This window comes from Trachemys scripta, chromosome 2 (genome assembly GCF_013100865.1).
Source record: "Trachemys scripta elegans isolate TJP31775 chromosome 2, CAS_Tse_1.0, whole genome shotgun sequence".
In the NCBI taxonomy this organism is placed as follows: domain Eukaryota; kingdom Metazoa; phylum Chordata; order Testudines; family Emydidae; genus Trachemys; species Trachemys scripta.
This window is the reverse complement of record NC_048299.1, coordinates 31,349,594-31,372,401: the sequence shown is the minus strand read 5'-3', so window position 1 is coordinate 31,372,401 and position 22,808 is coordinate 31,349,594. Positions and strand designations below refer to the sequence as shown.

General features: G+C 38.4%; 1 protein-coding gene across 4 annotated transcripts in view; it reads right to left on the bottom strand.

Moving 5' to 3' along the window:
• Nucleotides 1-22,808, bottom strand: part of MPP7 (membrane palmitoylated protein 7) — a 292,487-nt gene that overhangs the window by 78,897 nt on the left and 190,782 nt on the right. For all 4 annotated transcript variants that reach the window (XR_004644410.1, XM_034760180.1, XM_034760179.1 and 1 more), the window contains one exon: nt 9,817-9,948. Coding sequence is in view for 3 of the 4 variants with exons in the window: in XM_034760180.1 (XP_034616071.1) it covers nt 9,817-9,948 (132 nt within the window). In the remaining variant the exon portion in view is untranslated. The remainder of the gene's footprint in view (nt 1-9,816; nt 9,949-22,808) is intronic.

The window sequence follows — 22,808 nt, the reverse complement described above, 5'->3', positions numbered from 1 at the left end:
AAATGTTGGCATTAAAGAATTATGCTTTCCATAACTCCCCTCCCCTTTCTAATAGATTAAGTATAGCACAGAATAATATATATTGATGTATAACACTGAAATATAAAATGAAGAATTGTTAATGGTAAGATGAAAAGCTTCCAATAGTTATATTTTTAATGATTTGTAATTATGCATAGTGAATGAGTACTGAGGAGGTAACACTTAGGCCAAGGTTTTGGTGGCATAAATATGGTTTTGCTAATTCTTCTTTTACATAAAATTGCTAATCTGTTTAAAACATTATTGCTGAAAAAACAAAGGTAACATGTCACGTTGGAAGATGTAAGTAAAAGATGCACAAACATATAATAATAATAACCACCCCTCTTTTTTTCTGGGAAGACCCAGGGAAGGATGACACAACAACATGACCCAGAAACTGCAAAACCAGCCCGAAAAATACAGAAGTTGGGCAATTGAAGATTGAGCATGTTGTGACAAAGTTCCTCCTCTATCTTGGTGGGTCCTGCACTTATTGGCGGATTTTCTTGCCTCAGAGATTCACCATGTGGGTTGGGGAACAGCCCAGAGACCTTCCCCTCTGGAAGAACCCACAGTCCAAGTCAATTGGGAGGCTTGGGGGGAACCCGGGCCCGCCCTCTACTCCGGGTTCCAGCCCAGGGCACTGTGGACTGCAGCTGTCTGTAGTGCCTCCTGTAACAACTGCATGACAGCTACAACTCCCTGGGCTACTTCCCCCTGGCCTCCTCCAAACACCTTCCTTATTCTCACCCCAGGACCTTCCTCCTGGTGTCTGATAACGCTTGTGCTCCTCAGTCCTCCAGCAGCGCACCCTCTCAGATCCTTGCGCCTCTTGCTCCCAGCTCCTCACACTCCCACCACAAACTGAAGTGAGCTCCTTTTAAAACCCAGGTGCCTTGATTAGCCTGCCTTAATTGATTCTAGCAGCTTCTTCTTAATTGGCTCCAGGTGTTCTAATTAGCCTGCCTGCCTTAACTGGTTCTAGCAGGTTCCTGATTACTCTAGGGCAGCCCCTGCTTTGGTCACTCAGGGAACAGAAAACTACTCATCCAGTGACCAGTATATTTGCCCTCTACCAGACTCCTGTACCCCACTGGTCTGGGTCTGTCACAATGTATAATGTGTGGGTTACCTAAAATCCAAAGGGTTGATGTGCTAAAAGCCAATTGGATAAAGATTAAGTAATCTGTAATGTAGAAACATGTAAAAGACCAAAGTGAACATGGGCCCAAGCTGGAGAAACACCAGACCAGAAACTGAAGAATGTGACTGAAGGACTAGATCAAGGGATAAGAGAAGGCAACAATTATCATGGAAGGTGGAAGAACTTCCCGGTGCCCCAGAATGTGGTAACTTGGGCCTGATCAATTCTATCTTGTCTGTTATTTGCCTGGCATAAATGTATGTCCAGACACTATAGGTGACAATCATTCTGTCTGAAATTGTACAAATAAAAGCCAAAATTGATTACACCTAAATTGGGTGGACTTGTGACTCGGTGTCCCAACTTTTACCCCCAACACTTGTTGGATCTCACATGCTGAAATGTGCATCAGTATCAACTGCTTAGTGTTATCTGGTCAAAGAAGAGTTACAGTTGAGGTCGGAGTAAGTTGTTTATGAAATATATATTGAATTTTCTTTTATTTCTACCTTTCTTAATTTGCCATCAAGAAAATAAAGCAGAGTAACATGTGCATCACTGTTTCCAATGTAAAGTACTTCAGGAGCACAAAGGTGGAAAAATGCACAAATAACTAACAGGCGTCAAATGATTTGTATGTGTTTAACATTTTTAATGGTTGTGAGTAAAACTTACCTCTAAAAACTCAAATACAACAGAATACTTCAAATGCCAAGAGGGAGCTTGATTTGTATTTGTTTATTACACACAGGCTATATTTGCTGTGAAAAGGAAAACTCCCTAGAAAATTAATCACCACCACATGTTCAGAGTCTCTTTGGTAGAAATTCTGACAGTAGCCACCACTCTGTAGTAGAATTCTGGGTCTGTGTATTGCACACGATATTACATTTTATATTTATTCATATGAAATCCTATCTCTAAGCAGTGCATTCTTTCTGTAATTTGCTAAAAATATGCTTTTATATTTTTATAATATAATTATATAGCTATGACATGTGCTTGAATTCTTTATTATGATTTAATTTCAGATGCAAATATGCCTGGGAGTTAGAAAAATTATGAGGATTTTACTGCAATTATTCTAGCCAAAGTTTTAAACTGAGTATTTTTATACAGGAAGCAAACACTACTGATTTCAATATTACTGTATATAAACTGATAAAATCAATCATTAATAATCTACTCTCTCTCAATACTAAGCTCTGGCACCACAGTAACAGATGTTAGTCTGAAGCTTACTTCCAATAACTGGACACTAGCCAGGTATCACAGGGCAGTCCCGCGTGGCGTGCTGTCCTGTGCCTGCCTCAGTTTCCCCTCTCAGGTTACCCAATAACTTTACTTCAGGCTTTCTTGTCTCAATACTATCCTTCCTTGGGACCAAATTATTAAAAAAGCTTGTGCAAATGATCCAAAACGTAAGTCTCCAAACATGCAGTCCATTTTTTACTGCAGTGCAAGAAGTAATTAAAACTCAAGCTATTTTATCTCGGGATGCCCCACATATGACACACTGGCAACTTTGACCACACCCAGACCCTCTGACAGTCCTCCTCTGTCCTTGTACCAGGACAGCCACCCCAGCCTTTTCAAATGGGGTGCAACCTCACTTTACCCGAACAGGAACCCTCCCACAGTCTCTGCTGAGGAGCATCCTTCACTCCCCCTGGCCCTCTTACTCTGGAGTCCTGCTCTCTAGCTCTTAAGATTTCAGAGGTTAAGCTCCTCTACTGCTCCCTGCCTTCAACCCTCTCTGGCCCTTGATTTGGACTCTCCAGCTTAGAGCCTGCAGGCAACTCCCTCTGCGTCTCCTCCTTTCTTCAGCCCACTCCAGTCCTCTGGCCATGACAGTCTGGCTTGAAGACACTAGCCAAGAAATGCCTTTCACTGCTCTTCTTGCCTTCAGCTATCTCCCAGGAAACACCTTCTGCTTCCTTCTGGGACCTTCCTCCACTCCCCCAAGTCTCTGGCAGCTCTCATCTGCTCCTGGCTGAACCAGTCTGCTCTGATATACAGGGTCTCCCTCCCACACCCAGGTGCCCAGATTCTTTATAAGCCAGATGCTAACCCTGTCCTTTTAATTGGCCAACCTGACAGCACCTGTTCTGTCACAGAGCAGCTGGACCTACTTCATTCAGAGGCCAGCCATTCTGTGACATCAAGATTTTTAAGTAATAAATATCCTTCCTGAACAATCCACCATAAAATTAAATTAATGGTAAAGTGCTTTTCTCAATCGATTCATAGACTCCAAGGTCAGAAGGGATCATTGGGATCATCTAGTCTGACCACCTGTATAAAAGAGGCCAAAAACTCCCCCGAAGTAATTCCTTTTGAACTGGATCAGACCTTTAAACAAAAAAAATCCAATCTTGATTTAAAAATTGCCAGCAATGGAGAATCCACCATGAACCAAAATAAATTGTTCCAATCGTTAATTACTTTCATTGTTAAAAATATACACCTTATTTCCAAGCTCAATTTGTCTAGCTTCAACTTCTAGCCACTGGATCTTGTTATATCTTTCTCTGCTAGACTGAAGAGCCCATTATTAAATATTTGTTCCCCACACAGATACTTAAAGACTGTAATCAAGCCACTCCTTACCCTTCTCTTTGTTAAGCTAAACAGATTGAGCTCCTTGAATCTATCACTAAAAAAGGTTTTCTAAACCTTTAATCATTCTTGTGGCTCTTTGAACCCTCTGCAATTTATCAGCTTCCTTCTTGAATTGTGGATACCAGAAATGGACACAGTATTCCAGCAGAGGTTGCACAGTACCAAATATAACGGTAAAACTAACCTCTTCCCTATTTATGCATCCAAAAGCATTAGCTCTTTTGGCCACAGTGTCAAACTGGAAGCTTGTCTTCAGCTGATTATCCACCACAACTCCCAAATCTTTTTCAAAGTTATTGCTTCCCAGGATACAGTCCCTCAAACTGTAAGTATGGCCTACATTTTTTGTTCCTAGATTAATACACAAGGTGAAATCTATGGCAAGCAGAAATAAGATCAATAAGGAGTTTCCTAAGACTTTTTAAAAGAGCTGGATCAGGAGCTTGCTGGATTGTTAATGTTGATCTTCAGTAATTCTTGGAATACCAGGGAAATTCCAGAAAACTGGAAGAAAACTAATGTGTACATGTGATGACCCAGGTAATTATAGGCCTGTCAGTCTGACTTCAATCCCAGGCAAGATAATGGAGTAGCTCATATGGGACTTGATTGATAAAGAATTCTTACTAGTGGAATGGAAAGAGTGTTATCATATGATATGATTACATCATTTGCTTTTTTCCCAAATACAGAACAGAAATATTCATTAAACACATCTGCTTTTTCTGCATTATTATTGATAATTTTACCACTTTCATCTATTAATGGAGCAATGCTTTGTCAGGATTTTATTTGTTCCTAATACACTTTAAAAATTCCTTCTTATTGGCCTTCCCTCCGCTGGCCATAGATTTCTCTTTGTGTCCTTTTGCTTCCCTTATTAATTTGCTACAATTCCTAGCTTCTGTTTTATATTAATTACTATAACTCCCCCTTTCATCCATTTGTTATATACATATATATTTTTATTTCCCCCCCTTACACCCAGGTCAGTTTTTTAACCAATACAGCCTTTATTCTCAATTGTAAAATTATGCTTATTTATACATCTATTAAAGTGTTCTTAAGTCAAATAAAAATACAAGACATCTCCAATACACCCATCCAAACAGCACACAGGCTTCCACCCCTCACGCAAAAGGCTATACAAGGAGCACGATTTACATTCTTACCCTAGAAGTCGACAAGCTGAGTTCCATTAAACCAGGATGGAATCTGAAAGTCATAACCTAAGGCCTTCTTCTAAGAATGCCCAGCTATCTTTCCTATGATGTTTAAATCTAAGGATTGTTAAAATCACTACAGCTAGCCTTAATTGTGATAGCATGTGGGGAAAGAGGTGATCAGGTAGCCAAGAACCTTAGCTTAAAGACCAAGGACAACAGTTAGAATTGCCCCTGGAAGCAATGGGAAGCCTGTTTGCTGAGGAGGAATGGGTGTAATATGTTCTGTGCAACTAATACCACCAACACCCTGTCTTTGCTATGAAAAAAATGGTGTGTTTCTAACTCAAGTAAGCTAACTTGAAGTAAAATCCTAGTGAAGACAAGAGAGTTTGCAGATTTCATGAGTTATGGGGGACTTAGTTACTTAACTCAAATTAGCTTACTGAAACTGCCACCCACCCATCCATCTCATTGGGTGTAAAACTTGATCGGACCTGCAGTGTGGTGGACAACCCTAGAGGAGGAAAGTGTATGCCTTGGAATGCAGAGATGGGCTGTATTTCCTCCAGAGACCCTTCAACTTCCATTGGCCAGCCCCTTGCTCTCCCCGCCCCCATTAATTTAAGCCTGTGCCCAGTCTTTTTGGAGCCTCTTCCTCTTGTTAGCTGCTCCACCATTCCTCCCTGTAGTTTTAGTATAATTGCTGTGTTTTAGAATGTTGCGGGTCTAACCAACTGCCTGTTTTGGGGTCAGGAAGGAATTTTTCCCATTGGAGCCAAGTTGTTGGAAGCTTGGTGTTTTTCTGTTTGTTTTTTTTTGGGGGGAGGGGGATTTGGCCTTCCTCACAACATCATGGAGCACAGTTGGATTAAATAAGAGAAATTACTGTTTGGCCTTTGTAGTAATGTTTAGTTCATCACAACTTGCGGTCAGCGACCAGTAAGGATAAAAGCCAAAAGGGATAGTTCCCGAAGGTAAAAGAGACCTGGGATTTCACTGTACCGATTGAAGAAGGGTAGTCCTGAAGTCTTTAGAATCATAGAAAATTAGGGTTGGAAGAGACTTCAGGAGGTCATCTAGTCCAACCCCCTGCTCAAAGCAGGACCAACACCAACTAAATCATCCCTGTCAGGGCTGTATCAAGCTGGGCTTTAAAAACCTCTAAAGATGGAGATTCCACCACCTCCCTAGGTAACCCATTCCAGTGCTTCAGCTAGTGAAATAGTGTTTCCTAATATCCAACCTAGACCTCTCCCACTGCAACTTGAGACCATTAACTCCTTGTTCTGTCATCTGCCACCACTGAGAACAGCCTAGCTCCATCCTCTTTGAAACCCCCCTTCAGGTAGTTGAAGGCTGCTATCAAATCCCACCTCACGCTTCTCTTCTGCAGACTAAATAACCCCAGTTCCCTCAGCCACTCCTCGTAAATCATGTGCCCCAGCCCCCTAATCATTTCCGTTGCCTTCTGCTGGACTCTCTCCAATTTGTCCACATCCTTTCTGTGATGGGGGGCCCAAAACTGGACACAATACTCCAGATGTGGCCTCACCAATGTCGAATAGAGGACAATAATCACTTCCTTCGATCTGCTGACAATGCTCCTACTAATGCAACCCAATATGCCGTTAGCCATCTTGGCAAGGGCACAGTGTTGACTCTCATCCAGCTTCTAGTCCACTGTAATCCCCAGGTCCTTTTCTGCAGAACTGCAGCTTAACCAGTCTGTCCCCAGCCTGTAGCAGTGCATGGGATTCTTCCATCCTATGTGCAAGACTCTGCACTTGTCTTTGTTGAACCTCATCAGATTTATTGTGGCCCAATCCTCTAATTTGTCTAGGTCACTCTGGACCTTTGTAGGCCATTGTCCCCTTATGGTACCGTCTACTTCCCTTGTGGGTGGAGAGTGAGATTATTCAGAAAAGTGAATGGAGTCTTGGGAGCAGGCTGAAAAGAGTGTACCCTGAGGTATGGGTTATATGGTGGAAGCCCTCTAACCTGGCATTGGACCCACTTAAATGTCTGATATGAGAGAGATAGGGGAAGCAGGGTGAATAGTGTTCCACCCCAGCGTTAATATATTTGCAGCCTTCTGTTTAAATCTATCCCTGTGTCTGTCTTCATTCCCCTACATGTCCTGATCGATATGAACACATCTTTTATTCATAGGGAAGACAAGGCCCAGGTAAGAATGCAGCCACATACAGCACTAGTTGAGTCTTGTGACTGGCCTTCAAAGCTAGCCTATGTACTACACATTATAAAAAGGCAAAGTGGTTTGAAAAAACAAGGCTTCTCCTACTCGTCTCCAAACCTTCCCCATTATAGTTTTTAAAAATATCCTCAAACGTCAATTAATTTGTTTTTAATGTATAAGTACTTTTGATTTTGCTGAAATACTAAAAAAGCACTTCTCTCATGTTATTGCAAGCGCTGCCTAATCCATGAGGTGTGGATAATCTGGCAAGAACATTTGTTCTTATGAATTGTTGAGCCCCAGTATTTTCAGTGGCACATGCAATGCAGCTTCTCATACTGTGCTTTAAAAAGCAAAGGCAGTTAAGGTTGGATCTTGGGAGTCTGAAAAAGGGCTTTCGTGTTGTTAGCCAAAGGAGAGAGTTAGCCAAAATGGGACATACATAGGTGTAATAGCATAGCTCAATTTAAAATATTTTTTAAAAGGGAAATAAGAAGTTTGGAAACCATATGGAGATCAGAGATTGAGAATGTGATTAAAGGTACAGCAGCAAGCAGCATGCAAAAGTACTGACACATTAATGCAACTTCTCCAGGAGCTAGACCCTTTTTTGTTTACTTTTATGTCCTAGAGATGAGCAGTACTACTCCATCCATTCATCTGCTGGATACTGCTGGTTCCAGAATATTAACAAAATAAGCCCTTATTTTTCAAGGATTAACAACAAATCAAAACAAGTTTGGCCTGTAATATAGGTTAAGTGTAAAGACGGTCAGAGACTTCAGATTTATTGAATGCTTTGCCTGTTAAATAAAGGTATATAGCAATCAGGCAATATATAAAAATGAATACTCCAATAAGCCACATTTTTAATGTAACCCATATTTTTAAATGTAACCTTTGCTTTAGATCAGAGTGTATTAATGTCTATTTGTCCATTTTAAATGTTAAATTTCCACACAGCTTCAAAAACTAGTTTCTTTCACTGGTCATGTTTGTTTCTACCTGTCAATCCTATCCAGCACAAGTCAATCACCTTTTCATTGCTGTGTGTTTGTTTACACAAATCCAACATTAGCAATCCTAAATTCTAAGACAGTAAGGAACATTGGCACTTTGCAATGTCTAGTTAGTGTATCCCCTTTCTCCATAATGATAGGTATGCATAAAAATTACAGCAACTTTGCGTCTGAAAAATACACTGTACTTTATAAATATTTCACATAAGTTTTCAGGCATCTCCCTTCCAGCACTACTTTTTCAAAGTTGATACTTTTTTATAAAAATAGCCACTTATATGAATAAGCATAACATAAAATCATGTTTAGTTACTGATAACTAAAACCTGCTATGAGTTAAAATATTAAATCTGGCCCCAAAGCAATTTGCAAGTGTTTTAAATGTTAAACTTTATGAAAACGGCACAAATGTTGAGATTTTATATTTTTAAGCTTCTGTGATACAAAGCTATTGATACAGACTCAGACAGGTCAATGATGTTTTCAATTAATACTAAAAACAAGTTATTTAATTTGAACTAATTTTATATGGCATATTCAATTTTTCACACCTCTTAGAATTAAAAGTAGATATAATTTCTTCTCTTGACTATTCCTGATACTAAGTCCTAATGTAAGTTTCTTCGCTAACAGAAGGAATTCATGTGATAAAAAAATGAAAAGCTTTGTAAATAGGCATGTGATTTAAATATTTGGAAAAAAAGATTTAGAATGTTAATACCAAGTAAAATATTTCCACATGGTCAAACTTTTAACTGTACCCAGGGGCCCCCAGAGTCAGTCAATACTAAAATTCATTTCTTGTTGACTGACGCCAGAGATCTGTCAAGACTGAGGGCATTACTGAGATATCAGCTGAGACAAGCTACCACTGTATGTCTAACATAAGCATCACTCTCTCCCCACCATCCTGGGTACACAATTGCGGCTCTTTAAAAGTAACTTTTATAGATATTTCTTCAAGATTCCTTTCCATTAAACAAATCTTTAACATAACCTAAAACAAAGCATTTGCTGGTTAGCGGGGTGGGGGGTGGGGGGAGTAATTAACTATATATTACATAATGTGACTCTCTGTCTACAGCAAATCAGTACAACAATTTAATATTCCTGTAATATATACATGGTTTAATTTAATTTTTCCAGATATTCCATGAAGCTATCAACTTTCTGCTGTTTTAATCCAAACTACAAAAACAGACCACTTAAATTTGCCCAGACTTCAATTCAAGGTATTTACAAATGTATTTTAAGCTCCTTTGCAATGTATCAAAAGGTCACATTCTCAATATTAATGCTAACAGGAACAGTTCGTGACAAGGATCTACATTTCACTGGGGATTCCCTATCATCTTTGCTCTTTAGAACAAGCTCATAGTTCAGGTTCAAGATTAAAAATGAATATTTCATTGATTTCAGTGGACACGCTGGCCTGCAAGTGGTGTTAAAACAACCATGAAATAAGAATATCAACAAGAAGCTCACCCATTTGAATTACTTCAGTAATGTGAAGGTGGAATTCACAGCTACTTAGTGTTCTGGAAAAACTTGAAATGACTATTTACTGATATTTCCAGCTAATGCTAACCATCTTAATCATTTTCATAACTATTAAAGAAAGCAACAAAAGGAAAGATAACTTACCAGTGGTTCCCTATTTTTGACCAGTCTGATTATTTTTACGGAGTCTTCCTCCTCATCAATATCATCAGGGATGGGAGGCAATACTGGATCATAGTTCTTCTGAGCAACAGTATCATGTACAGAGAGCAAAGCCTGAAAATGTCAATGGTCAACATAAGTATTAGTCTGAAAAGTCTATAAAATACAAAAGGGAACAATTCATAATCTGAGTGCTGCAGTGTCATAACAATGTATGTACAGTGCCTGCTATTTGTTTATGCTATTTTAATAGTTTGTTAAACAATAATAAAACAACCCAATAAAATAACTATAGTTAAGATCCACAATGCATATAGCTACAAATTGTGGATGAAGAAAGAGTGTTTAAGCATAAGTTAGGATCCTGAGCACTTAGTACTTTTATTCCTAAATTACAAAAGTTGTAGTCTGGAGGGAAAAAATCTTGAAGGCAAATTACCGGTATTGTTTCTTCTGATATAAATCCAGGTGTATCACTGTCACATGGAAGTTCTTAAAACACAATAAGGAATCCCATAAGTCAGACAAGCAAGATAACTAACTTCTGCCCTTTCTTCTGGAGTGTCAAATGGTGTGGTGATAAACTGCTACAGAACTATCCTTTTAATAGGGAGTCAGATGCTAGCAGCTTCTTTTTCCTGGTTCTTCTGCTCCTTTCATTCCGGTTCCAACAGCATAAATCACTTTCTCACAGAATTCCTCATTGAAATTGGAAAACATCCATGAATAAACCAAACCCTTAAGAAGTATCAGTACATGTCACTTAATTTGCCAGTTAAACCTATACATTAGAGCTGGAACAACAACAACAGCTATAACTATGGCTGCCCTTTTTTGTTTTTTTTTTACTATAAGTCTATTTTCAGTGGCTTATAAATTTCTGAGGGTTTTATATTTTGGCCTAACATTTTTGTGGCCAAATATGATTTTTTTTGCAAAGTTTTAGCCAAAAAAAGTGAACTGTTTTTGAGAATGAGTAGACTGAAAATAATACACATCTCCAATCGTTAAAAAAAAAATCCTACAATTTTAAAAATTAAACCATACTCGTGCTGAAATTATTAGGATTATAAAGTTGAAATTTTGCACTGATTCCTAATTGAGGAGAATGGCATTTTATGGGCACATAAGAATAGCCATATTGGGTCAGACTAATGGTCAATCGAGCCCAGTATCCTGTCTTCTGACAGTGGTTGAAGCCAGATGCATCAGAGGAAATGAACAGAACAGGGCAATTATCGAACAATTTATCCCGTCATCCAGTCCCAGCATTTGGAAGTCAGAGGCTTATGGACATCCAGATCAATGGGATGCATCCCTAACAATCTTGCCTAATAACCATTTATGGACCTATCCTCCAAGAACGCATCTAATTTTTTTTTAAACTCAATTATAGTTTTGGCCTTCACAACATCCCCCAGCAACGAGTTTCACAGGTTGATTGCATGTTGTGTGATGTACCTCCTTATTTTAGTTTCAAACTTGTCACCTCCTGATTTCACTGGGTGACCCGGGGTTCGTGTGTCATGTGAATAAATTCCTTACTCACCCTCTCCACACCATTCATGATTTTATAGATTTCTATCATATCACCCTTACTCATCTCTTTTCCAAGCTGAACAGTCCTAGTCTTTTTACTCCCTCCTCACATGGAAGTTATTCCATACCCTTAATCATTTTTCTTGCCCTTTTCTCCATATTTTCTAATTTTAATATTTTTTTAGATGGGGCAACAAAGACTGCACGCAGCATACAAAGGGTGGACTACAATAGATTTATATAGTGGCATTATGATATTTATTGTCTTATTATCTATTTCTTTCCTACTGGTTTTTAACAGTGTTAGCTTTTTTGACTGCTGCTGCATATTGTGGATAGTTACCTGAAAACATCTGCTCGATGACTCTAATATTGCATTCAGCCAATATGTGACAATATGAAGTCGAAGTGAAGGGAACTTATATTTAGGAAAGGGTTAATTAGGACTGTTAGAACCCACACTATGATTATTAATTTTTCTATAGTAACTAATGTGAAGGTAGAATAGAATGGTAACGGAAATGATGATAAAAGACAAATAGAAAAGTCATGTAAAAAGCAACAGAGGGTCCTGTGGCACCTTTGAGACTAACAGAAGTACAGGGAGCATAAGCTTTCGTGGGTAAGAACCTCACTTCTTCAGATGCAAGTAATGGAGATTTCCATTACTTGCATCTGAAGAAGTGAGGTTCTTACCCACGAAAGCTTATGCTCCCTGTACTTCTGTTAGTCTCAAAGGTGCCACAGGACCCTCTGTTGCTTTTTACAGATTCAGACTAACACGGCTACCCCTCTGATACTAGAAAAATCATGTTACACTGAATATGCAATATATGAAAAGCAAATCTGATGTAGGATTATAGAAGCTTCTTTAACAACTTCTCTGAGAACCAGCATAACATACTTGTGCATTCTTGCTCTTGATTAATGTGTTCATCTTGAGTGTTAGATAAATACCAAGCATTTGATAGAAAAAAATGTTATCACTGTAGACGTAACTGTATTTTAAAGAACTCCAGTAAGATTGCAGTGTCCAATTTTTTTTTATATATAAGTTTCAGTAGCTCTGAGTAAAAAACATCTTTTATTATCAGAAATGTCATTGGCAAGGTCAACTTCTGATGTCCAGAAGTGCAGTTTAAAGTTATTTTGTCTTCACTTAAATTATTCAACAACATACAAATCCACTAATTTATCAAAGAAGAGAGGAAAGGAAGATAAGTGTAAACCTAGAGAAAACACTATCAACTACAAGTAAGCAATGTCTTAAAAAGGGGGGGGAGGGGCGCGACATGTAGAATATCTCCTCCACAGAACTTTTTCATAGTTAAAATATATATGAGAAAAGTTACATATAAAGAGTACAGAAACATTTCTGCAACAACTTTTCTGTTGTTTGTACTTATATTTAATTTAAAAATATACTCATTACAAGAAAGGTTTATAAAAACAGATGTGCTGATCATGACATAAAAAGTTTGGGACTTCTTTAAAAGCACACCATTGATATCTGACCTTTTGGCACTTACATTAAAGGGAAGCTAATATGAACAAAATCCCTAGGAAAGATCTACCCCATGCCAACTGACCACACGGAGTTTTACTTTTTACAACACTTTAAAAAGAACTAACTGAAAGATGAATCATAATAGTATACTCTGATGTTCTTATCCACCACAGGAAGCTGCTAGAAATTCTGAGAACTTTTTACACAACTCTTCAGAGTAATGCACAGAGTCCAAAATCAAGATCATGTACACCTAGGGACCTCTGGCAAAAAGATTTTGTTGTAACTAAGTTTTATGCTTATGATTCACTAATGTAAACATGGTCCATATTTAGAACTCAAAAGAAGGTATGATTCAAATTCCTACACTACCTAAATATAAATATTGATGTTCAGCTAAATTCTTAGACATGATCGAGCTGGAAATGAATACTTTAAAAAAATTCTCTAGTAACTAGTGCAGTACTTTTTATATTAAAGCTGTCAATGATCATTTTACAATTCAGAATTTATGACTGGCACTTGGAATAAGAAAGCCTAAAAAACTCATTGCTGCCTTATGAATTCAGTGCCTTCTAAGATCAGCTTTTAGCTTTTCCCCATTATTCAAAAATATTCCTCAATTTAAGATTCAATTTTAATTTTACACTGAGGAAATGTTTAGCAGTGTAGTTCACTATATAATGCATGTGCCTTAACTCAGCTATGGCAAGAAGCAACAAGATCTGAAGAGAAGCCCAATCCCGCTATTTCCCCCCACCCCATTCTTTTGTGAATGCAATTGCATCTGGATGAGATGCGAGACAAAAAGAGCAGCTGCATAAGCCATGTCAAAGGGAGGAATCTAGATTTCTGAGAGTGCCACGAAAAGGAGGTAGGAAAAGAAAAGGCAGTGGATTGTAGCAATCTTCTTTGAGATGTAGAAAGTATTCCAGAGAGAGAAGATGATGGAATGGAAAGACAGGGATGGATGTGTGGTCTGAAAGGGAGGAGGCAGAGATGGTGACAAGGAAAGGTGCAGGAAATGAGACGGATGAAGTTGGTACAAATACCACTGTAAGTAAGGAGGAAGTGAACATCAGATGTGTATCTGACAGCATATGGGAGTGAGAAAAGGTGGAGAGAGAGAAGTGGAGCTGGTGAGATGAGCAGCAACAGGAGGAGGGTAAAAAGGAACAGGAAGAAAAGAGATTGCAGAAGAAGAGGAAGAAATAGAAGAAAGACTTGGAGAAAGGAGACTGACACAGGAGAAATTATGAGAGACTCAAGAGAGAGTAATAGCAGAATATCATTAAGTGCGAGCAACAAACAAACATGCAAATCAGCTAACACTGACTAGAACAATCAAGCATACTAGCTGAAGCAATCAATTAGGCTGAAGAACCAAAAACAACACAGCAAAACAGCAGAAACAATGAAATTAGAGACAAAAGACGAATCACTACTATGATACTCAATTGTATAAAAATATTTAAAATCCATTCTGTACATGTGTGGTTCTGTATTCTTAATATCTATAGTATATTAATGTTCTTGGCATAGTAACATCTCATTTGGGTCAATATTAAGTATATATTACTTTTTCCTCTTAACCATGGTGGATTTTTATTCCTGAATATATGGACTTCCTTTCACAAAAGGGTAATTTCCTTGCCTGAAAATGTAGTTTCAGATCCACCAATCTGAACTGATGGGTTTACCTGTAGCTGTTACTCAGACAGTAACAGCCAATAGAAGGCTAGACTTTTCACATCTTCAGACTCCCACTTCCTCTTGCTCATTGCTTGGAACCCCAAGAGACACTTCCAAAGTCTAACTATTCTCACTGTCCATAGAAACTCACAGCCAGTCCATGTCATCTGGTAAAGGTGTTAATATTCTTCCAGATGGCAGCCCTATGATTTTTCCTCAATTGTAGCCTCTGCCTTTTCTGCTCACATATGGCTATTATGGCAGAGTAAGCCCTGATTTTAAACCAACAATGAAGAATTTCAAACCAGTATGCCTCTTAAATTCATAACCTGACTCATTTAGCTAAAGTGTTCTTGACACTTTAATCCCCTCCTCTTCCTTAAGTATCTTCCCAGAGCACAAACAGATGAGTTGTATGCTGGAAACTATGTTCTGAACAAATGATCATCCTTCTAATATTCGGGCAATCCTTCATCAGCTCCTTTTTTGAAGAAATAGAGGTAGAATGAAGCGGTAGCTACCTCCTGACGAAAAATAAGTGTCTTTGTAGAGGTAGCATCTATCTTTTGTTCTCTGACCTAAAACTCTTGAAGACTGAATCTAAAAAAGATAAGAAAATATTATGGAAAAATAAGAAGCAAAGATTTCATGCCCTTACAACAGCATGTCTCTCTGAAAAAGGAAGATGTTCTATAGATTCCATTCAGCCTCCATTATTGACTAAGTCAAACTATGAGGCTTGTGGACACAAAATAAAAGCTATTGGAGGAGTTGAGCTGACTTTGGACTTATTCCCTCCCAAAAATCATTAAGGATCCTCTTTCCCCCAAACACATAGATGAAGTGCAGTCGGAGAGAAGCCACGCAGATCGTTTTGAATGTATCCCGGAGATGCTCAAATAACATTTGAGTTCTTGGGGTCATTTGTTTTGTCTGCTTTCTACTTTTATACACTGAAGAAGTGAAGTGGTATGATTGAAAGATTAAACATATAGTTCAATTTCACTAAAATCAGCTACTATTCCAGGAATTGGAGAGTAGCAAATGTGAACCCATCCTTAAAAAAACGATCTTGAGATTTACAAACCAGTAAGTTGGACCAGGTAAAATGACTGAAATGTAAAAATAAATTATAAATAAATTAATTATAAACTACCAAAATGAGCATAGTATGATAGGGATAAAACAGTATATTTAAAGGAAAATCCTGCTTCTCTTATTAAAATTCTTTGAGCAAGTCAACAAAAGAGTGGATACAAGAGAAACAGCTGACATGATTTATATGGACTTTCAAAAAGTTCGTGACAAACCCCTCACATAAAGGTATTAGAAGGAGTGTTGTAAGCAAGACATGAGAAGTAATTCTTCCGCTCTACTGTGCGCTGATTAGGCCTCAACTGCAGTATGGTGTCCAGTTCTGGGCGCCACATTTCAGGAAGGATGTGGATAAATTGGATAGAGTCCCGAGAAGAGCAACAAAAATTTTTAAAGGTGTAGAAAACATGACCTAGGAGGGAAGATTGAAAAAGGTGAGTTTGTTTAGTCCGGAAAGGAGAAGACTGAGAGGGGACATGATAACAGTCTTCAAGTATGTAAAAAGTTGTTACAAGAAGGAGGAAGAAAAATTGTTTTTTCTTAACCTCTGAGGATAGGACAAGAAGCAATGGGCTTAAATTGCAGCAGCGGAGGTTTAGGTTGGACATTAGGAAAAACTTCCTGTCAGAGTGGTTAAGCACTGGAATAAATTGCGTAGGGAGGTGGTGGAGTCTCCATCATCGGAGATTTTTAAGAGCAAGTGAGACAAACACCTGTCAGGGATGATTTAGGTAATACTTAGTCCTGCCACTAGTGCAGGGAACTGGACTAGATGGCCTCTCGAGGTCCCTTCAAGTCCTATGATTATGAAAAACTAAGTAGTCATGGGGTGAGAAAGACAGCAATGATATGAGATTAGTAACTGACGAGACAGAAAAAAAGCAGAAATAAATGGTCAAAGTTCTGGTCTGGACTAGTGTTAAAATATATATTCCGGTGATCTGGAAAAGGGGAAAATGGTGAGGAGATATGTGGCTGTAGGATATGGCCTTCTGGGTGTGAGACAGGAGACTGCTGAAGAAAAGGGTAGTCATAAACAGAATCAAAAGGAGACCATTAAGTTTCACTGACAGAAAGGACAATTTACTTAATATCTGTTTACTTGGATAGTCACGTCTCTGTAAAATTACTATGTTTTTCCATTTTCATGAGCTGAGCAGAATTGCTACTTAATCAAGATGTGATTTTTACCCTGCATGATGTTCCTCCTCCTAAACTGCCAAATATTTTCTTAATGTTGCCAACCATTTATGTGCTATATGAATACCATCGTTAAATGCATGTAATTCAGCATTCAGTACATAGATTAGTATTGGTTACTTTATGTGGTAGAATTTGTGTCATGTAACTGAAGACTTTCTTTGATTTGCTTTTCAAAATCCTCTATTTTCCCCAGCCAATCTGCCTGGCTTCATTCTTGTTTATGATACAGTTGGCTCCTAGTGAACATTTGCATTTCCGTACCTCAAGACTGTTGCAGCTCAGGCTGCCCAATTAAGTTATTACATAAAACAGGGCTAATAGTGTATAATGTAACTAAGGTAACAGGAGGATTTGGTCTTAAAAACAATATTTAAGTTGTATTCTTTCCTCTCCTTTATGTTATTACAGTATGTTCTCTGTCAGTTCCTACCACATTAAGAATATGCCATGGTTGGTTGTTGATTTCTCTTGGTTGGTACATGGTAATTAAGGCATGTTTTGTTGCTTTCTTTTTTAAAGTGCATTTTAGCTATTAGAATTATGTTTGATTTGTTCCTTTTTCAATAGTACTTATATATACACAGAGTAACAAAAACTTATGAAAATAAAAGAGTTAGGTAGCTTGATTCACAGGACTCAAACCCATAATAAAAACACAAAAAACAAATAAACAGTAAGGAGTCTTAAAAAAAAAAAAAGGGGATTTCCAGAATTAAGAGACAAGGCAACCTATGGAATGAGAAGTCAAGATTTGAAGCTGACAGTGTGTAAGTTTAGAACTCTTCTTCTCCAAGAAGCCTGTCAGAAAGTAGGGGAGGGGACCAAAATAGCAGCATACTGCACATAACTTTAGAAAAAGCTGCCAATACCCCTACTTTTCATAGATTCACAGGTTTTTAGACCAGAAGAGAATATTGTGATCATTTAGTCTGACCTACTGCATAAATGTCAACCATCGTTTCACCCACTAGTTCCTGCATTGAGCTCATAACAGTTTTTTCTTTCCAAATGGCAGGGAGATGGATTCAGATGATACATTATGGGTACAGTACACAATAAAAACCTACATTAGATTACAAAAAATGTAGGTGGATCAAAAGAACTTTTCGTAGCCAAATGTCTCCCACAGAACACTGGGAAAAGTTGTTCTACAATAAGCATATAAAACAAAACAAAAACAAAATGAAAATTGAACACAAATTTCATCCTTTGTTTCCTTTCTCTTTATTTTTTTTAATCCTCATGTTTCCTCCACATAAGTGGAGGAAGCTTCTGGAAGAGAGGAGATCTGTCTTTACCACTTTCCACACAAAAGTCTTCACAGCTACTGTCTACTTCTCCTTCGCCCTCATGGTTGATATGTGGGGCATCTATATGTTATCTCCTGAAAAGTAACTGTAGGGCACAGTTGCCAACTTTCACGTGGTAAATAAGCACCCCAACTTTCACAATAAGCTAAAAATCAAGCTAATCCAATTTCAAAACAAGGCCAAAACAAGCTAATCCCTAAGAACCTCAACTCTATGTGACTAGATCCCCCCGGTGTGCAGTCTGGGACTGTGGTGGGCCTGCTGTGCACCCCTGACTCTCTCCTTCTCCTTGCCCCTGCTTGCCCCCACTTGCCTGGAGCCAATCAAAAAAAGAAGCAACAAGCCATAACAAGCAACAAGCCAAACAAGCAACAAGCTACAAGCCAAAACTAGCAACAAGCAACTCACAAACCAATTAAGCCAAAAACAAGCCCAATGTCTGTGTTTTTTTCCACAGGTTTGGCATGTCTACTGTAGGGATCTACACAAGCAATTAATCCATGACTGGCTCTTGCCAGCTCACTTGGGCTATGGGGCTGTTTCATTTCAGTGTAGACTTCGGAGCTTTGGCAGAGCTCTAGGTTCCTGAAAGGTGAGCGGGAGGTGGGGGTGGGAATAGCTTGGACTGTAGCCCAGGCCCGGAAATCTATAGTGCAGTGAAACAGACCCGTTAGCCCAACCCCCTTAGCCCGAGTCAGCTTGCAAGGATTAGCTATGGGTTTTTAATTGCAGTGTAGACATATCTTAAGAGGACATTACAGAGTTCCATGTATACTGTTTCAATAGCTTACATATGACATTTGCTCAGAAAAATACAGGTTTTCTTCCCTAAATGCCAGTTGCAAACTCAACCTGGCATCTGAAGGTCAAGCTGGGTTCTTTCTGGCTCCTGCATCACCCCAGTAATGAGAATTCTGCAAATAAAGATTAGTTAACAATTCTGTTGATGCAAGAGGCAAAACAATTAGTCTCATTCTTCTGTATATCTGTAACAGAAGTAAAAATATTAAAATTTCTATTTTTGTCAGTACAGAAAGAAGGTACAACTTGGATCACACATGGGAAGCAGATCTATTGTTGAGTATAAAAGTGCCATTTCCACAATGTCATCTGTTCAAAACAGCAGCCACTATTTCAAATCAACTCAAACTCCATTTCTGATGTGATATTAAAATATTTTAAAATACAGAGAATCGTATGATGAACACTACCAGCAAACCTAGAAGATTACGGATGACACTTCCAACCTACTTACATAAATATGCAAAATTCTGCTTTCCTGAACAGGTTATAGCTTCCTATTTTGTGATCCCACATGCTAGCAGAGGATATTCTCATGAGGTCAGAGAGGGACTAAAATGTCTCCCATGATACACTACAGAGATCAACAAGAGGGGAAGAGCATTGTGCATCCTGGGAGACATGGTTCAGCCAGGGAGCACAGCCAGGGCCGGCACTTCCATTTAGCGCGCCAGGATTTTGAGGGGGGGGGAGGGAATTCGGCGGCGGGGGGTCCTTCTGCGCTCCAGGTCTTCAGCGGCAATTCTGCGGCAGATCCTTCACTCGCTCCGGGACCCGCCGCCGAAGTGCCCCGAAGACCGGGAGCACAGAAGGACCCCCCCGCCGCAGAATTGCCGACGACGACCAGGAGCGTGGAAGGACCCCCGCCTAGGGTGCCAAAAACCTTGGCGCCGCTCCTGAGCACAGCCCATAGTGGAGAATGAATATATGAGACACACAACAGCTTAGGTAAACACAGATCAATGTTGCACTGAAATGTTTTATTCAGTTTTCCCAGATAGAAAGTAAAGTCTAATTTCAAGCAAATTCCATGGGAAAATGTTTGATTTTGAAAAAACAATGAAAAATTCTCAACCAGCTCTGGCTCCAATGGAAAGGGAGCAAGAAAAAAAGGCCTATGAAATGTTAAGTTTAGATCAGGATTTTCTATGATAGATCACAGACCACCGTAAAACCAAATTTTGCTTACATTTAACCAAACATAAATTTTCTCTAAGAGTTTATAGTCTCTAATTCTTTTAGAAACATCTTAAATAATTTGTTGCTGCCGATAGGTCATATCTTATTGTCACATTGTCTTTGTGGTCTACTGATGGAATGATAAATTTTAGTTCATGACAGATGTCAAGCCTGCTGTACTGATTCTGGTCCATGCAATGCAGCTGCTAAGCAACTACTGGTTAATGTAAATCAGCCTTAAAATGCTCTTTTGACAAAAGTTTCAATAAATCATTCAAAGCAATAGGCACTCTTATCAGAATAACCCATTAGGGCTCCATAGGAGCCAAGTAAACAGCAAATGGCTGTGATCATGGCAGCAAACTCATCATTTAATAGGGTACACAATTTACCAACTTCCTACTAATACCACTAGACCACCAAGAAAATGCAAAATAACTTGTAAAGATCCATTAAAAATACCTAAAAAAAATGTTTTAAAAACTCAGGTTCAAATATGCAAGAAATAGTTAAACTAAAAGCAGTGAAATTGCTCAGGTTTCACTGGATGTGTAAATTTTGGTAATGTCTAGTTCAAGATCCTAAACGATGACAGTATGAATAAAGCTGAAGTACACAAAGGTGATGAAAAGTGAGTCTACTTAAACATGCATATTGTTAGCATTTTGTTAAATAAAAGGTCTGAATACATTAAAAACAATTTAAAGTCTATTGAAAATAATGAAATAGGAAGCACACATCTCATTTATGGCTTTGTACTCTAAACCAATCATTGACTACCAGATGCTCCTTCTCAGTTTTCTGTTTTAAACCAATTTTAAAACATAAATAACGTCAACATTTCTAGATTCTATCTCTTTTCTGAACAGCGTTTTTCAGTAAAGGTTGTCTATGGACAAGTTAATTTGAAAGTATTCCCAGTCATGCAAGAGTGGTTTTCTCTTCAATCTAAATTATCTTAAAATTACTCCCAAAATTCTATTCACTCTAATGTAATAAAAGAGTAGCCAAGAAAAATACTTATAAGAACGTCCAGTGCTTGTTCTCAGTACAGCTACAGGTACAGTTTCTGAAGGACTTCACATAGTTTAGATTTTCTTGTGCCTTGATACATTCAGTCATTCACAGTTGTGCCTTGTTCTCCTGTTATGTACTTCTTTTGCCCTTCATGCCAGGGGTTGGCAATCCTTTTAACATACCCAAACAAATAGTAGGTAAAGAATTCCACTACAAGCAGTCAGAAAGATCACAAGCATTCTTAAGTGGTTAGAAAAAAGTCCATGCTCCTCCAAAGCAGAAGAGATATCAACATTTTTAAAAATAATTTTCAGTGGCTTAGATTTTTAATATGACTCCAACTGGTGGCTAGCCCTTAGGTCAGCGGTCCCCGCCAACGCACCCGCCGGGGCATCTATGTGCGCCCTCCAACTCAGACAATACATGGATCTATGAAATTTGTAACAAGCTGTGTTGCTCCCTGCCTGGGCTTGTCAGCCATAAGCTGATTCATCGGGCACCCGACTAGACCTTTGCATGTACACCATGATTCAGTGGATTGACGGTTGCCTATAACTATTGTATATGTACACAAATAAATATTAACTCAGAGCTCTCCTACTACATTTAATCTCCATACCACAGTACAATGTGTCACATACTTAGGACATTGGGGTGTGGCTTGTGTTAATTACACTATTGTTATAGCATTATGGGAAACAAGGTTACATAATCTACTAAATTCAAAATACAAACTCTGTGACTTTAAGCTCTCATTGTGCGAATACCACAAATAATGTCCTTTTTCACAGAGTTAGATTTTGTAAAACTTACTCATGTTGGTGAGTAATCTAGGCAATGGTGATCACTATTAGAGTGCCAGATATCAAATTGTAAACAAAAACACTAATGTTAAATAGACCTTTTGAACCTATTGACCTATAAAGGAATGAATTAAGCTATATTAAGTAAATATTTGTACAAAGAAGTTACAGAAGTCATACATCTCGCTACATATTTTAACATTAGATGATGTCTGAGGAGTGAGGCAAGACTATCAGTCTATGTTATAAATTTGTGATGAACAGGCTGACAAAGTGAGAATAAGTTCTAAACTATGAAAATATTTTTTTATGTTCTAGGTATCAATAATGATGCAATATTTAAATCATAACACAATATCCAATATTGTAACTATAACAAACACAGGCTGTTTGCATGGTCCACATTCATAGGATTCTGCAGCTGTATTTTAAATCTGTATGACCGAACAAGCACATGGTCTTTCCTCAAACTGTAATGCTTGGTCCTAAATCCACTCTCAGATGAAGAAAACCACTTGATTTCTTCCTGGAGTCAAACACTTTCGTCTGTTTCAGGGTTCTGTTTTAATTGGAGGAGATAAATGCCTCCATTTCAAGTGCATTTAATTACAGTATAGGAAAAGGAATTCTGGGGTAGGTGTGGTAGAATATTATGTGAAGTTTTTAAAATACTAGCAAAGTCCCTTTAATTTAAAATCTATCCTTTGCAAAGGAATATCCTTGGGATACATTTGAATTACATTTTAAACGTCGCAATTCCAACTAATTAAATGTCTCCTGTGGAAGTTATTTCTTGCTTCAGGACATTCCTTTATGAATGGGAAACCC